The sequence below is a fragment of the Postia placenta genome (genome assembly GCF_002117355.1).
Source record: "Postia placenta MAD-698-R-SB12 unplaced genomic scaffold POSPLAscaffold_5, whole genome shotgun sequence".
NCBI lineage: Eukaryota > Fungi > Basidiomycota > Agaricomycetes > Polyporales > Adustoporiaceae > Rhodonia > Rhodonia placenta.
The window spans coordinates 847,967-864,435 of NW_020169836.1; the positions used below are offsets into that span (position 1 = coordinate 847,967).

General features: G+C 54.9%; 5 protein-coding genes across 5 annotated transcripts; 3 read left to right on the forward strand and 2 right to left on the reverse strand.

The window, feature by feature from the left end:
• Positions 1-423: 423 nt before the first annotated feature.
• On the forward strand, positions 424-4,040 carry POSPLADRAFT_1033008 (hypothetical protein; the record flags this gene model as incomplete). Its single annotated transcript, XM_024476905.1, has 4 exons — positions 424-732; positions 769-1,225; positions 1,365-3,604; positions 3,657-4,040. 4 exons carry the CDS (start codon positions 424-426, stop codon positions 4,038-4,040), a joined length of 3,390 nt encoding a protein of 1,129 aa, XP_024340145.1.
• A 1,556-nt stretch (positions 4,041-5,596) lies between these two features.
• On the forward strand, positions 5,597-7,405 carry POSPLADRAFT_1045698 (hypothetical protein; the record flags this gene model as incomplete). The annotated part of the gene is made up of 9 exons (XM_024478834.1): positions 5,597-5,804; positions 5,879-6,422; positions 6,494-6,546; positions 6,599-6,664; positions 6,714-6,773; positions 6,823-6,849; positions 6,900-6,976; positions 7,036-7,216; positions 7,281-7,405. The coding sequence occupies 9 exons, from the start codon at positions 5,597-5,599 to the stop codon at positions 7,403-7,405; spliced, it is 1,341 nt and encodes a 446-aa protein (XP_024340146.1).
• POSPLADRAFT_1033010 (hypothetical protein) lies at positions 7,394-9,194 on the reverse strand (the record flags this gene model as incomplete). Its single annotated transcript, XM_024476906.1, has 6 exons — positions 7,394-7,474; positions 7,587-7,711; positions 7,809-7,897; positions 8,127-8,587; positions 8,612-8,713; positions 8,790-9,194. The coding sequence occupies 6 exons, from the start codon at positions 9,192-9,194 to the stop codon at positions 7,394-7,396; spliced, it is 1,263 nt and encodes a 420-aa protein (XP_024340147.1).
• Positions 9,195-11,738: 2,544 nt separating this feature from the next.
• Positions 11,739-12,856, reverse strand: POSPLADRAFT_1045699 (hypothetical protein; the record flags this gene model as incomplete). The annotated part of the gene is made up of 4 exons (XM_024478835.1): positions 11,739-12,217; positions 12,270-12,598; positions 12,653-12,758; positions 12,817-12,856. 4 exons carry the CDS (start codon positions 12,854-12,856, stop codon positions 11,739-11,741), a joined length of 954 nt encoding a protein of 317 aa, XP_024340148.1.
• A 1,619-nt stretch (positions 12,857-14,475) lies between these two features.
• Positions 14,476-16,331, forward strand: POSPLADRAFT_1168854 (hypothetical protein). The gene is made up of 5 exons (XM_024488029.1): positions 14,476-14,804; positions 14,856-15,277; positions 15,338-15,698; positions 15,751-15,926; positions 15,982-16,331. The coding sequence occupies exons 1-5, from the start codon at positions 14,504-14,506 to the stop codon at positions 16,147-16,149; spliced, it is 1,428 nt and encodes a 475-aa protein (XP_024340149.1). The 5' UTR covers positions 14,476-14,503; the 3' UTR covers positions 16,150-16,331.
• Positions 16,332-16,469: the final 138 nt, after the last annotated feature.

Here is a 16,469-nt window from a genome sequence, read left to right on the forward strand (position 1 = left end):
GCTAGTCTATCAAGCGCCTAGGGGCCAGTCAAAAGTTCTAGCCGATGACCTCTGCAAATACAAGTACTCAGTTTCCTGAATACATTTTGTATCTTAGCTACAATATCGATGGATCATCTTTGCTCTATCTAATCTAGTCGGATAAATGCTTGATCATTGTGCTGTACCCGGCGTTACTCGTTTGCATCGTTGTATTATGTAAGCTCACCCACCAACGACATAACTTCCTTTCCAAACTGCAACCTACTCCTATTCCCCCTTCGTTGGGCGATATTTTTCAAACTCAAACCGTCTTACGGTATCTGTCTGCAAGCTCAAGGCCTTTTCTGTGGTCGTGAGCTAGCCGCCGCTCTGTCTGTTTCGCTCCATCAATCGATTTCGGTCCGCTGCAGAGCTTGCGCGTTGCATTCGTCGGCCACCAGGATGGTCTCATCGCAGTCGTCAGCCGCCCCGAATCCACCACTCTCCTATGCAGACCGTGCCAAAAAAGCGCAGAATACGCGGCCAAAGGCTCAGCCACAAGCTGGCTCGCAGGGCATAGCACTGCCTTCGTCGAGTTCAGCGAGCACCTCAACACCTCATCCGGGCCCGTCAACAGCAGCGAATGCTAGCATGAACGTCGCCAGAACTGCCCGTGCCGATGGTAACTCTGCGCCCTCCGCACTATCGTCAGCCAAATCTATCTCGGGTCCGTCCTCGCCTTCACGATCGTCCGCTAATGTCAACGGCGACGTAAGTTCTACCGCTCGTGATTCTGTAGTATCGCAGCCACAGCCACAAGGCGACGTTACTGTCAAGTCGACAGCCGCTCCTGCGGTCAATGTCTGGAGTCTGCGGAAGGAACAGATGGCTCGGGTGCGGTCCAGCCAGGGGACGACCGCATCTGTTCCTGTACAAAATTCGCCAAGTCCTCATCAAGCTGATAATGAGACGCTGGAAGAAGTCGCATCTTCCTCGAACGCATTGCAAAATGTGACGAATCAACGACCCTCTACAAATGTGCCCGGTAGAAGTCCCGCCAATGGAGAAGACGACGCATTTGTAGTGCGCCCACGCGCGAGCATACTGCCACCATCAGAGGACACGGAGAGCTGGCCCGAGGTTGGCAAGTCAGTGAGCCATACAAGCACTGGGAGTGGACAGGCAGAGAGCGAGCCTGCTGGGCAAGGCCATGAGCGAGATGCGTCGAGGGAGGGTTCGCAGGGCCAAGGGCCTTCGAGGAAGAGTGCGTCTTTTTATTTGTGCACCCCGCACCTGGTCCATCTTCAACATTCGTTGGAGGCAATGGGTCATTGCCTGGGTGTCTTGACCGACGGATGCTGATCCTGGCCGTCGTGGTTTGTCATTTTCTCTCTGATCCACAGGTGAGAAGACGAAATGGGTGCCAATACCGGCCGCCGAGATGCAAGAAGCAGCTGACGCGTTTCGCCCGCCGAACCCTCGCCATCGCCCGCACCACATGCATCAACACAACCATGGACATTCTCGACATCCTCCACATCCTGGTCCGTCCTCGGCATCCGGGTCTGGCTCACAAGGTCAAAGTCGGGCGCATTCGGTAACGGGTGCCCACCATTCAGTGTCGAATTCCCACACAAGCTCGGTAGCGCAATCACAGGCACAAAGCAGGACGGGTAGCTCACATTCCAGCCCAATGGCTGCGCCTGGGCGTGGTGGACGGCGCCTACCGGAGGAGGGCGCTGTTACGCAGAGATCTGCTGTGGGCCCGGGAGCGGCGAGCGTTGCAAGCAGGAGCATCAGCATGCGGTCGTCGCGCACGAGCTCACCGCAGGCATTCTTGCCTGCGTTCCTGCCTCCCGAGTTCATTCCTGGCGCAGCGGCACACCGTGGACAGCCACCTGCCTCTAGGGGTTCGGGCCCTGCCGAGGAGCTTGCAGGCGTGAATGGCGTTATGCCTTCTTACTACGCTCTCCCTCACGTCCCACCACCCATGAGTGCTCAACGTTCATATCATTCTCCTCACTCGTCAGGGTCACCGGTGCAGGCTCCGTATGGATTGCCACCACCCGCCCCTGCTCCACACATTTACGGAGCTCCCGGGAGCCAGGTGCCCGTACATCATTCTTACGCAGGAACACCGCCATATCCCATGTACTCGTCCTACTACGGATACCCGCCGTATGTATACTGGGCCCCTCAGCCCGTCTCACACTCACCAGCGGCGCCGGATGGCATGCCTCTACCAATGCTCGCACGACCGCCGCCTCCTGGCGAGAGCGAGGCTGCTGCCGGTTATAGGGACGGCGAGTTTGTGCTGCCGCCTCCCGCGACATACACCCGACCTGAGGAGCAAGTTGCGATCGGACCCGAGGGTCAGAGTGAAGGAACAAGGGACATGGAAAGGGGCAGGCGCGCGAGGGAGCTCAGCTTTGGGAGCATAGACGTCGTGGTCACTGCAAGCGCGAGTCCCGTTGCTTCTGCGCACGGAGATGCGCTGGGTCTAGATGTCGGTGGCTCGCCAGCTAATATACCGGCGGAGGCTGCGGAGAACCCGGAAGATAATGGTGAGAAGCCAATACCTCCGTTCGTCATTGGAGTAGCTCCCGGAGAGGCTGGCCCCGCACGTATACGATCGCGCACGCGCACACAGTCGAAAGGCCGGACATTGGTGATGGGTGAAGCGGTGGTTGGTATTGCCCGGACGGCCTCCGAACAGTCTGAAGGGATCGCGCAAATCAACGAAGCAGCGGATCCTGCTGTAAGCGGCGTACAGAAGGCCGTTGAGGAGATTGAGGCTGCCGTCAAGGCAATCGACTTGACGGAGACGAAGTGGGAGTTCGGGACGACGCAGCATCCTGATGAGTCGGACGGCGCCGCCCAAGGCCAGGAATCAGCGTCGGATGTCATTGAGGGACAAGTGCAACCAGTCCTAGCTCATCCACTTCCGCCTCGTCCGCCCCTTATCATGACGACAACCAACGGCGCACTATCGAGCCGGTCGCCTGTCTACGCCCCCTCTGCTCTACCGCCGCAGTCTGCTTCTGAGCCCAACTCTGCCGACGATTGGAAGGTCAAAGATTACGGCTTTGGCTTCGGTCGGAAGAGCGGATACCAGCCTGCGATATCTGGGGATGGCTCTAACAGGCGAGAATGGCAACCAGAACGAGAGTACTATGGGCGTCCACGACGTGGCTCGGTCAGGGGAGGCTACAACTACGACCGCGGTGGACACGAACGAGGCGGCTTCAACGGGCGCAGAGCCCGTGGCGGCGGGTACGGGCGGGGTGGTTATCACTCACGCACTCATTCGAGGGGTGGCGGTGCGTATCATGTACAAGGACAGCAGCCGCCCTTCGTCGTGCAGCCTCCTCAAGCGCAGCCTTTGCAGGCTGATCTCAATGGATTCTATCCTCCGCCGCCGCCTTCCATGACTACATACTACACGCACGGCTACGAGGCATACCCTCCCACTTACCCACCTTACGCCCCTCCGACGCAAAACCTTCCAGCGCAGCCGCCGCTTCCGATGCCCCAATCTCCTCTGTCCTTCCCCTTGGACCCCCTCAGATATCACCTGCTGGGTCAGCTTGAGTACTACCTCAGTCCCCAGAACATGGCTATGGACTTCTTCCTGCGGCAGAAGGTACGCTCCACTGTCTACGGTATCAGATTATTGCTGATCATCTCGGTCCCAGATGGACTCCGCAGGGTGGATCGAGATATCCCTCCTGTCATCATTCAACCGCGTGAAACGGCTGACCGAGGACTGGCAGCTCGTCAAGGACGTTCTCACTTTGTCGAGCTTAGTGGAGGTATATGGCGATTGGGTCCGCATGCGGGACTGGAAGCTTTATGTGCTGCCCACCGCCCCAGCTAGCACGGTATACATGGAACAAGATCCGAGCAACGCCCCGCCATCTCAGGACACGTATGTGGCGCTATCATCCACCACGCACGATAGCCCCGAGGCCGAAGACGGTGAAGACATGGATTTGGAAGAAGACGAGGAGGAGGACGTTGTATTCGTCCTTGGAAAGGACGCTCACCCGACGTGGACGTCCGAAGTTCACGCAGCATAATTAAAACACACGAGCAACGACTCCGTATGCACTCCGGACGCACCTCCGGAGGCACAAAATGAATTGCGCATCTCTGGTGCGGCTGATAGAATTGCAGACGCTAGCGTCAGCCTGGTTCGTCGCAACCAGTACATGGTTGCACTGTACTTCGTTCTTTGTCGATCGGTTCTCTTCTGCTTGCTATCGTATCTTTCACAGGTTATTATTGGCCACGACCACTATCTCATTGCACACATAACGCATATCATGACCGCGATCAAAATGTTTTCCACCCCTTTCTTGGGCTCATTCATACGCTATGACGCTCCGCCATCCAACCCTATACATAGTATTCTACGTTTTGTTCGCATACGCAGGCTTGCCTGCATGCATGATAATGCTGTCTGTACAGAATTTGCGTTCCCTCAGTCACTGTTCGCGTCTCCGACAACTTCCGAATCCTCCGCATCGTCTGCTGATTGTTGCAGAACAATGACACATCTGTAGCCCATCGACACGAGCGTCATGGCTCATCTTGTTGCAGAGGACATAGCTCGTCTGCAACTCTCCTCTAGCTGTTTCTACTAGTAGCTACTGTCCAATAACAATAACATGACATTTGCGTGTTAACGGGCACCACCTTGGACCAGAAGCTGATTTGCAAGTGGATATACTCATTTGCAATTCGGACACAGATTTTATTCAGGACTTTGATCGGGGTATTCACAGTACGAGATCCCGACGCGGATTCTGAGCAGATCCCACGTCTGAACTTCGCACCTCGGTCGTTGAACGTTGACCGAGGGTATACCGCATCGTCTGCAAGGCGCTGGTCGATGCCTGTCGGTCACGAGCAAAGTGGGGATCTCTTTTATTGGTTGAAACAGTGTGTTCGTGGCATTTGCATATCTGGCCGGTCGCTCTCCGGGCCTCGCAGCGAAGGTTAGCGGAGACATCATTTCGCAGTTAGCGATACAACGATGCTCTAGTCTGGGTCTTGGTCACTTAATACTTGGTCAAGGACCGAGGTGCAAATGATATCTGCGTCGGCATTTGTACAGTAGATACCCCTTAATACTACATGTCGATTGTGTTCCCTGTCTGATTGCATCTGGCCCTGGCCCGATCTGAACGAGGGCCGATCGGCAGGAATACTTCCGGATCATGGCAGGTACCAGGAACTCGTCCCCCGCAAAACACGACTTGCCGGTCGTCACTGGCGACTAGATCATATATACCACAGCGGCGGCATATCTCGCACAGGCAGCCCACCTCGCCCAAATTATTCACTGCATGTGCAAGCATCGAGCACAAAGCGGCCTTCATGCCCACTTGTTGTGCATTATTGTATAGAGGACTCAGACGGATGAGCATCCGAGTCTGCAACCCCATGTAGGCATAATATGTATACCTGTTTCCGCCAATCTCGGGGTGATCTCTCTCCGACGCCGACGCACCAAGAAACCGCGCTAGCGCGCCGAGATTGCCATATGGACCATGCAGTCCTCTTCTCAGTCGGTTACGCATGCTCTCTCCGCTGGACTTTCTCTCCTACCTCCTCTTCTGTGGGTCCGTTCATGCTCTGGCGAAAATCCGCGTCGTTCAACGCACCCGAGTCATGGCCACCTTACCCCCCAAATGCAGAGACAGAACTCGAGAAGGCCGTGCGCCTGGAAGAAGAAAAGGAAGCCCGTCGAGTGTCGGATTCAATTGACCATGAGCTGGAACTGGAAAAGCAGGAAATGCGTGCTCGGCGTCGACATCAGACCAGAGTTCTGCTACTAGGTATGATGATCGAATTGCGCGTCTGGCGGTCCTTCTGCGGAGAATCGGAATGTGACACATACGCCCACATCTAGGACAAGCCGAGTCCGGCAAGTCGACAATGTTGAAGAATTTCCAGCTACACTTTTCTCCCGAGGCATTCAACGCCGAAACGGAGGCATGGCGTGCGGTGATCCACCTCAATCTCACCCGCTCCGTGAACTTCGTCCTCGATGTGCTTTCCCCAGAACGAATACAGCAGCTACGCGGCCAGGACACCCTGCGCTCGTTACGAATGAGATTGTCCCCTCTCCGCCAGGTCGAAATGCTTCTCGTGCAGCGTCTGTCCGCAAACGACCCCTCGCGCAGCACACTGAAAGTCGAGGAAGCGGCACCTTGGGTCTACGGCCGGGCCTCCGAGGTCTCGATCCGCGGTGGGTCTGGGTGGAAGTCGCTTCTACGTCTGCGACGGAACGTGAACTCGGGCTCGCGCACCATCGACACGCGCCAAGATGAACTGGACGATGCACAGCAGATCCTCAATGCATGCAGAGATGACATCGTCACTCTGTGGGCGGATCCCGATGCCCAGGCAGGCTTGCAAGACGAAGGCGTGTCTCTACAGCAGCAATCAGGGTTGTATGTCTCGTCCCTCATGCTCGTCCGGAAATGTGTGGGCATGCCAGCTAATGTCGGTACTCTCTGCCCAGTTTCTTGGACGAGGCAGCGCGTGTTGCGTCTGCAGACTTCGTGCCCACTTACCGTACGCGCCGCCAGCTTAGCTTATTTGGCCAAGTCTCTCATCCCCAATGCAGAAGACATCCTGAAGGCGCGATTGCAGACGATAGGCGCGGAAGAGCACGTCATGAGCGTTGAGCAATGTCGGTCTACTGGTCTACCTTCTTGCTGTGTCCTAATCCACGGTTCCAGCCGGTGACCCAGCACAGAAGTGGGTCTTTTACGACGTCGGAGGTGCCAGAGGTCAACGAGGTGCGCAATACCGCTACGCTACATATTGTCTATTCATGCTTGACGTCAGCTGGTTGGGTGCCGTACTTTGAGGACGGTCCGTGTCCAACCCTTGGTATTCAAAATTGCAGCTCATCGCGCTCACAGTGAATGCCATCCTCTTCCTCTGTCCGGTGGCCGCGTTCAACGAAGTCCTACTAGAGGATAGATCCGTCAATCGCTTGGTTCGTGCGCATACCACTACACCCATTGGATTATCTGAACGCGACGCATTTCCCATCAGCTAGACTCCTTCAATTTGTGGAAGACTATATGCACGAGTCGCCTCCTCGCGTCGACGACGTTTATCCTGCTCTTCAACAAAACCGACATCCTCAGGGAGAAGCTCGCAGCCGGGATCTCCTTCAGCCAGTATGTCAGGAGCTACAAGGACGATCCGTTCGATTTCGAACTCGTATGCGAATGTCTGTTGCTTTCCTCTCCGGTGTATTCCAACCCTCACATGTTCTGTACCCCGCCTTGGACCAGATATCAAGCGAAAGTTCGTATCAATACACAAGCACGCCTCATCACAAAGGCGACAGCTCCACATTGACTTCACATGTGCAATCGTGAGCGGCGCAGACCTTTCGTCTTGGCTGCTACTCTGCTGACACAACTTTCGCGACCAGGATATCAATACCACTGCCATTGTTATTACCCGTGGTAAGTGTCCCCGACCACTAGATGGACAACACATGTTGACGACCTGCACAGTCAAGGAGGCTATTATCATGAACCATCTGATCTCGAGCGAATATGTATAATACCAACGCTCCTGGACAGTCACGCTACCTTAACGAGATTACCCGAGATACCCCTCTCTTTTGCTTCTCCTTCCACACAGACTAGCTGTGCTATGAACTCTGCCAAATCGGATGCGCTTCGAAGACGCGTACACAGAGGCAAGGGAGCAAAGGCTATACAATTGCTATATAGCATTTCCGGTATCGTTTACGCTACGCTGGTATGTGTGATACGAGCACCCCTTGGACACATTCGGGCTATGCACCTTACGTGCAGCTCTGTACGCTTCCACGACCTCTTTGGGAGTCTGACCACGGCACACCTGAGATGAGTTCGACGCGCTGTCAAGGGTCGAGGCCCTGTTACGTCTTTCTGTGATGCTCAGCTCTCCACAATCACACTTTCGCACCTCAGCATATTCTCATGCAACAGGAAGGCGTGCGGGATGAAAAGACAGCAGATGCAATTCAGGACGATGGATATAACACAGAAATTTGTGGGTAGCATGATCTGGGAATAGCACAAGCACGATAACACAGCACAGCACAACACGCTCGATCCAGATCCAGCATCAGTTAAAAGAAAGACCACGGCTGGTGAGGAAGCGGCGGGACCGAGGACGGTATTGAGATCCCCAAACCGAAGAGACTAGAACCAGAGTCGTCGACGCGAGCACCAGATACGGACTGAGCCCTGAGGCCACGCGGGAGCGGTAGTGGGGTGAAGATATCCGATGAGTTGCCCTCAGACTGGCGGGGGTCGCGTTCCGACTCTGCCCCTTCGACCGCCGTCCACGTATCCCTGGGAACTTGAAGATGGCCTGGGCCAGCGGATTGGCCGGTGAGCGCACTGGCCACGCCCTGCGTCGGGACTGGCAGGTACTCGCAGTGGTCGACCACTATCGCCGGCGGGGGGCGCTGCACCGAAGGGACATTGATGGTCGTGTCAGCCGAAGCCGCGTCAGGGGCGGGCCCGTCGTCTGAGGAGTCTAGCGAGGAACTTGAGGCGTCTTCGAGGAAGTCGTCGTGTGTGGGAAAGAGATGCACGTCCTGCGCGGCGCGCAACGCACGCACGTGCTCTTGCGCCCAGTCGGGGCTGAATCCGGTCTTGAGATCGACGTCGCTATCGAGGAGGGTCGAGTCGTTCCAGCCGTCGTACGAGCTCGCCGGAGACGCCTACATGGTGTCAGCCGCACGCCAACAATGACGCCTCGACGATAAAGAGAGGAGAGATGGACGGGATTGTGCATACCTTGCGGGACTTGTAGTGCTTATACTTGTCAACAAGCTTGCCGAGGGGCGTTGAGGGCGGTTGTTTGCGCGAGGATCTATTGGCCGCCATAGCCGGGAGGAAGAGCTTTCGCGGACCTTGAGTGTCATTTCCGGTGAACGTGTCATGGGGGCCGGAAAGAGACAGGGCGCGGGGAAATTCGATATCGAATTGGAGGTACTTGCTCTGAGCGGACCGGCAGCGGCGGTGGAGATACACCCTGAGGACGAGAAGACCAGACAGCACGAGTAGGAATGCACCAGAACATACTGCAAGAGCAATTATAAGCGAGGGGGAAAACACGGACACGTCTGCCTTAGTATAGGTCCTGGATGTCGGCACGGCGGTTGCAGCCGTGGTCGAGGCAGAGCTGGTCTGGGACTCCATGAAGGGAAGCTGATCGGGCGCTTGACTTGCCTTGAGTCTCCAGCTTGTTGGATAGAGAAATAGACAAGGAGAAGATGCCGTTGTTTGTCCGAGTGAGCGATAACCAGGGAAGGGCTGACGAGAGGCTGGCCTGTCGCGGAGTCAGTACGATCATAATCTCAACCACGTCAACGCTGGGAGGCAGAGAGTGTCGGTACGAACTAATACAGCAGCCACATATAAAGTATCAGTGCGCGGTTAGGATATCGTCAAATATTTACAGGACCTGGTGAGCTACGCCGGGAGGCAAATGAGCACGAATCAATATCCATGGGATTTTGAAAGTATGTCTCTATTCTGGCAGACACCTTGACATGTTACCTGGTAGTCCACAACTACAACGCGATTCCCTTACCAGTGCATACACCCCGAAGTGCGTGCAGCATCTCTCGGACGAGCCAGCTGCCATTGAGTCTGGTATGTATGCCGATGTGAATCTGGAACTGGAGCTGGCCCAAGGATTTCGTTACGTAAACAGATCTCATCGTTTTCGGCGCTCGAAAATGCCTCGCACATCAGCAAAACCAAGTTCGACGCATAAGACAATATATTAGTTATGTATACTCACCGTAATTGTCTGTAGCTGACGTGTAATTACATGCTTGTCCCAATACTGGACATGATTCCAAAGTGGTCGACAGGCAGGTGGAGCGCGTGCAATCTAACAGCCATGATGGTAGCACGTGATAATAGATTGGAGACTCGTCGTCAGAATGTTACTTGATTGTATGGATGTGCAGAGATTGCGATATGTGGTAAGGCCTGGTACGGGCATGCAGTACAGCAACATTAATATTCTAATCACAATCACACTGTGTATTGTATGCATTCCGACTTTGTTTGCTGACCAATGCGATACAGGACACGATGTAGTAACTAAGTAAGAGTGCACATTTACCCATCGCACAGATAACAAGACTTCGCAATTCATTACGCATATCTAGTACAACAACATCATTTTGTCCTCCGTGTCCTCGCCATCCTCACTCTGAGCTTGTCTAATGGTTCTCTGCATCGTCTAGACATTCAAGTCCGAGTTTTCACTATCCAGAGCACCGTCATCAACAGACTCGCACGTCTTAATGCACTTCCTTCCTTCAACCTAGTCTGAGCCTACGCAGGCTCCGGATATCCATGTATCAGTCGCTCATACTCGGGGTGCGATCCGCTAGGCATGCCAAATATGCCATCGTCTTCTAGTGGCTGTGATGGGAAGGACTGTCGTGGAGTGTGAGTCCTCCAGTGTCCCGCCAAAAAGATGAGTCGCTGACCAGTGGTGCGCTACTTTCAGCCGCTTGACATGTCGACGCCGGAGTAAATATAGTCAGTGAATTGTCGAGTGGAGAGGCTCAAGATCATTTGGTGAGTCAGACACCCATTATTTTGAAATTTCCTTGGCCAACTGCAGATAAAATGGCGCATATGAGCGCATATGAGCACAGCATTCTTGTTGGCCTGAGGTCTTCATCAATCTCATGGAATCACCAGATTCTACTCTTACTCTAAGATGGTAAGTTACACCCTTTGCGGAATCCTCCTTCCGGCCGTGTCTCATCGGGCTTACGATCTCGCACTCACACCATGTGCGATTTACAGGTTGCAACTTTGCATAGCTCAGCACAGCTCCAAACTGCTTTAGTGGTATAAGTGGTAAGCTCATACTCTCTGCGACCTGAATGTCCTGCTGATGCCACATCGAGGCAAAGTATTGAGATGGTAGGTGTGGCCGCTAACACATCAGGAGCCCAGCTTGCGGCTCGACGTCCACGGGAGCAGGCGGCGCGAGAACCTGTAGACCGGCGCACCCGTAGTAATAGTACCTGTATTTTTATGAGCACCCCGATTTGTTTGTGAGGACCCCGGAAAACCGCGATGAGGCAATAAGCAAGCCTGTTTAGGCAGTCGATGTTTGCCATTCGAGCATAAGATTATAAGATTATACCAGGTGACGCAAGTTATATGTCATCTTGCCAATAGCCGCCAGTTATTGCAATGATTGTGTCTATGGCCAAAGCGGACTCGCCTTTATAACCTTTCAGCCCCCGTGCTCCAATAATGGCGCCCGATTGCATTGATTGCGCTGCCATGTATACTATTACACGCCGGATCCGGTTTTGCTGATGCACCTGCGCTCAAAAGCCGTGGTCCGCAAGGTTGCACTCATTGATTCTGGCCACAGAACCGCATGAAGTAGTGGTTCTGGGGCAATATCTCTGAAGGTAGGAAACGTCCTGGGTTGTGTTTAATGCTCTTGAAGACAGAAGAATGCCAGCAGTCATGCTCGATGTTGTTCATACAGGACAAAAGACGATCGCTATAGTGTACATACATGATTTTGTTCCTCATAGACAGAAAGTACTGTTACAGACGCACGAAGATCCTAGACGATCAGGTGAGGAGCCGAAGTTGTCAATCCCGCCACGGTTTCCTGATGCAGGGTTCGCAATACATCCTGTACGATGGCAACTAGTGAGTGAGGGCACTCGTTGTAAAGTAGCAAAGTAGTCAGGCACATACCGCCGTGCTTTGTATCTCTTTCACGTCCGCAACCCCTGTTCCTGCATACACAAGCATATGATCTCTATCTCCACTGGCGATCTTGGCCTTGATGTCCTCGGCACCTGCCCCCTTCTCATAGTCGGACACCAAGCCATTGGTAATGCACCGAGCCTGGATACCCTCAGGCCAAATGCCAGGAGGGAAGATAGCGTCGTACGCGGAGCTTCTGGAGGTGGAATCCGGGCCGGCTTCGAGGAGAACTTTCTTCATCTCGTCGGAGAACATGCATTCATGCGTGAATAGGAAGCGTGTGCCGACGACAACGCCCGCAGCACCCATCGCAAGGAGCGACGCTATCTGCGCGCCGGTGGTTATCCCTCCAGCAGCAAGGATTGGAGGGCCGTCGGGGATTGCCTCGACAGCCGCCTTCAAAAATTCCCGTATAGGCGGAGAGTGGATACTTCCCCGACCGCCGGCTTCGGCACCTGCAGAGCATGGTGTTCAGCAAACTCAAAATGTGCGACGACAGGTGCCTACCTTGCGCAACAATGACGTCAGCCCTCCATTCGTTCATGGCGCGGATGGCTTCATCAACTGTGTTGACAGTGAGAAACACGAGCGTGTTGCGACCGTGTGCAGCGTTGTGTGCGCGCACCTGCGCGATATATTTTCCAAGATTCTGCCCGTAAGCCAGCCAGATAGCGCCCGGCTGCTGATCGAGTACCGCTTGGAGCCGGGGGTCTGCTGCGGTGTTGAACTTGTCGAGGACCCAGCCGACGAAACCGACGCCCACGAGGTGCGCCTTCGACTCGCCCACAGCCGCGCGGGCTTCTGCAAGGGTTTCCGCAACCTTTTCAGCGGGCTCCCTACCTAAAGCGATGTTGAGCATGTGATGTGTGCAGGGACTGGTGGCTCGCGACAAACCTGCGCCAAGGAAACCGATTCCGCCCCCGTTGATCACGGCTGCGACCATGGCAGGTGTGGCGGCGTAGGCCATGGGCGCCGACACTATCGGAGATCTGATGTCTGACGGAATACAACTTTCTTAGGCTATCTGTGAGAGAAGGTGCAACACAATACGTACTGAGGAGCTTGGTCAGTTTGGTGGATATGGAGGCAGACATTGTACAATGCTGGCGTGGAACACTGGGCGCAAGACGGCAAGGGGTGTGTGTTTTAACCCCGTGTGTCTTGGCGGTGGCAGTTTATGTACTGTCTGTATGCGTCATGAAATATTGACTTCACAGAGCCGCTCGCATTGGCGATGGTTACTCCACGTCGGTGGAAGGCCGATGGGTTCGGGATTATCGGCCAGCATCACTTGAATTGCACGCCTTGTGACGCTCGAAGATCGCAATAATAGAATGTTCGGATTCATAGTACATGTGTTTGTTCAGGAGGACATAGTCCGGGGTTCGGAGAGAAGGATTGATATCGTCAACAACGCGTCTAGGTACATTCGCGGTCACGTGGGTCGCGAAAGTTAACTCGACGCCAGCCGTTTCCAGCTGTCTTCAACACGTTCATGAGGCGGGCTACAAATATCATCAAACGCGTGGAGCGTACCAAGAAAAGCTGGGTGAGGGCACGAGGCGGGCTGGTGGCAGCCAGATATCATAGACAATTGAATTCCCATAAGTCAGCACAGAGAATGTTTGTATACAAATCAGGCGAGCTGTGGAGGGACTGCAGTATATTTTTGGAGTCCACAGCGAACGCCCCGTCCGCCATTCTAGGTCGTCATAGCTTGCCCCAGCGTGATTGCCGCGAGCGGCTGCAGTTCCATTCGTGGTAACACACCTTCCGAATCCGGCTGGCGAAGACATACTTGTCTGACAGGATTCCCTGCGATGGCTCTGGGGTGCAGTGACGCTGGTGAAAGCTCTGAGTTCCATGCGAATAGCTGCCGTAGATATAAGGACTCCCTACAGCATTTGACCAGAGGCACTTTTACCTTCAGCCTCGTCGCGCCGTGAGCGAAAATCAACCGTCCGTGTCGCCCTCGATCTGGTGTATGATGAAGCGGGAGTTAGTTTCATGTACTCGGACAGAGCTATTGTGGGCGTCGTCTATCAGTAATCGCCAAACCGGTGCGTACCGTGATCTATCACATAAACATCGAGGCCGCCGAGCTCAACTGACATATTCGTTACTAGGCTCAGTTCGTATGCAGGCGCACCACTGCCTGGGACTTGCAGCCTCGGCGCAGCTCACGGTGTTGCTCGACGCGGCGCTACGCGCCGTCCCCAACGGATTCACGGTCACGTGGTGCACTCATCGAGTATGATTCCACGTCCTCGGACGTGACGATGGATCCGCCTGGTGTCTTCAAGGCCAGAGGAGACTTCACGAGACGAGTCCAGAGTGCGCCGCATCATCCAGAGCGACCATGATGTCTTTCCGCACAGGAGTGGTAACAACAGCTGGGGAGTGGGGACTGCGAGGACCCGTGATACCCCGCGTCACGTAACCTGCGGCACAGGCTGCTCGTTGCTTTGCGGATATTTTCTGTGCGTTATTTCCAGGGCGGTTTGCTTGGGTGCCTAGACGCCTCTATGAGTTTACCTGGTGATGATGTCGATGTCGAGATGTGTTGGGGGGAGTGCGCAGTCGGGTGGTGAGCAGTGGTGAACGGTATGCAAAGGTGTGGGCGCGGCGTCCGGGGTCCCTGTGACGCACCCGAAAAGCACGTCCCCAACGATCTGCAGGCATAAAAGTCTCCGCGGGTCCCTCGCCGTTCTCTCCGCCATCCCTCACCCTCTCCGTCGACGATGTCCTCAGTCGTCGAGACTAGAACAGCGACCCCGCTCAAAACCCCTGCGCCACTCAAGATGGCGAAGGAGGAAGAGCCCGCCGACATGAACATTCCCGACAACTACGTCGCATGGACCCTCAAGACTCAGAAGCCACTGCCTCCTGTGACGTTGAACAATTGGTGGAAGGAGCTCAACTACCTGAGCTTGTCCATCCTCACTATTGTTCCCACCATTGCGATCATTGGCGCATGCTATGTCAAGCTGCGCTGGGAGACGGCAGTCTGGAGTGTGCTATACTACTTTGTGACCGGTCTCGGTGAGTCTAATTCCTTTGCCCGCCTGCAACCCTCCTAACATGCGTTGCTAGGTATTACGGCGGGCTACCACCGCCTCTGGGCTCACCGCTCGTACAACGCGTCTAAGCCTCTCCAGTATGCTCTCGCGGCGGCGGGTGCCGGTGCAGTCGAAGGCTCGATCAAGTGGTGGTCCCGTGGTCACCGTGCGCACCACAGATACACCGACACCGAGCTCGACCCGTACAACGCGCATTTGGGTTTCTGGTGGTCGCACGTTGGCTGGATGATCATTAAGCCGCGTCGCAAGCCTGGTGTCGCTGACGTCAGTGACCTGAGCAAGAACGAGGTTGTCCGGTGGCAGCACCGCTGGTACCTGCAGCTCATCATCGGCATGGGATTCCTCGTTCCGATGGCCGTCGCGGGTCTCGGTTGGGGCGACTGGGCTGGCGGTTTCATTTACGCCGGCGCCGCGCGCCTGTGCTTCGTACACCACGTGAGTAGCGTCCACTTGGCACGTCGAATTATTTGCTTTTCGCTGACACTTGACGGCTAGTCAACCTTTTGCGTGAACTCACTTGCCCACTGGCTCGGCGAGTCGCCTTTTGATGACAAGCACACGCCGCGCGACCATGTCGTGACCGCCCTTGTGACCATTGGCGAAGGGTATCACAACTTCCACCACCAGTTCCCAATGGACTACCGGAATGCAATCAAGTGGTATCAGTATGACCCGACGAAGTGGTTCATTTGGGTGTGCCAGCAGCTCGGGCTTGCGAGTCACCTGAAGGTGTTTCCTGAAAATGAGGTTCGCAAGGGTCAGCTCACGATGCAGCTGAAGCGTCTACGCGAGACGCAGGAGGGTCTCACGTTTGCGCCGGATGTGAATGAGCTGCCCGTAATCAGCTGGGAAAGCTGTGAGTGCTACCTCACAGACTATATGTCATTCTTGACCAACGCGTATGCCAGTCCAGGAGCAAAGCACGAAACGCCCGCTTATCGTCATCGGTGGCTTCATTCATGATGTCAGCGACTTCATGGACGAGCATCCTGGCGGTCATCACTTGATCGCGAAGAACATCGGCAGAGACGCCACGACTGCATTCTTCGGTGGCGTGTACGACCATTCGAATGCTGCGCACAACGTTCGTCCATTTCTGTCCCTTACCTCGGCGAGCATGTGACTGACTGCATTTTCAGTGGCTCTCCATGATGCGCGTTGGTGTCTTGCACGGTGGTACGCAACACGGCCTCGACGACAAGACTGTCCCGCCGTCGCAGCGTTTGCGCATCGCACGTTATAACGAACTCGGCTCTGGCAACGCGTCGTCGACTGCATGGTCGGATGGCGAGGGCCTCCTCGGTTGAGTGCGTTAGAAAAGCGCCTTTGCTTGGTGTGTTGGGTTGTCTGTAAAATAGTACTTGGATATTGTCCTGAGCTTGGTGGGGTGGCTTGGTGGGCACAGGACGGCTGTATAGATGTCGATGTTTTCGAATATGCATGATGTCCGTCACGACCGAGATGAATGTACAGGCGGCTTGTTCCCCTCTGTTTGACCTGAGTGCCGATCAGTGAAGACGCATAGTTATTTCTTGAATTTATTTGTCGCGGGGCTTATGAGCTTGAAAATGGGCATTGGTGTGCTGAGGGATGGGTCATTTTTCTAAATAGCGAAAAAGTCGCGCAC

Bases quoted from the DNA above. Each gene is read 5' to 3' on its own strand.
- POSPLADRAFT_1168854 (XM_024488029.1), top strand. From the start codon at position 14,504: ATGTCCTCAGTCGTCGAGACTAGAACAGCGACCCCGCTCAAAACCCCT. The intron at 14,805-14,855 runs GTGAGTCTAATT...ATGCGTTGCTAG, and splicing joins CTACTTTGTGACCGGTCTCG to GTATTACGGCGGGCTACCAC. The intron at 15,927-15,981 runs GTTCGTCCATTT...CTGCATTTTCAG, and splicing joins ATTCGAATGCTGCGCACAAC to TGGCTCTCCATGATGCGCGT.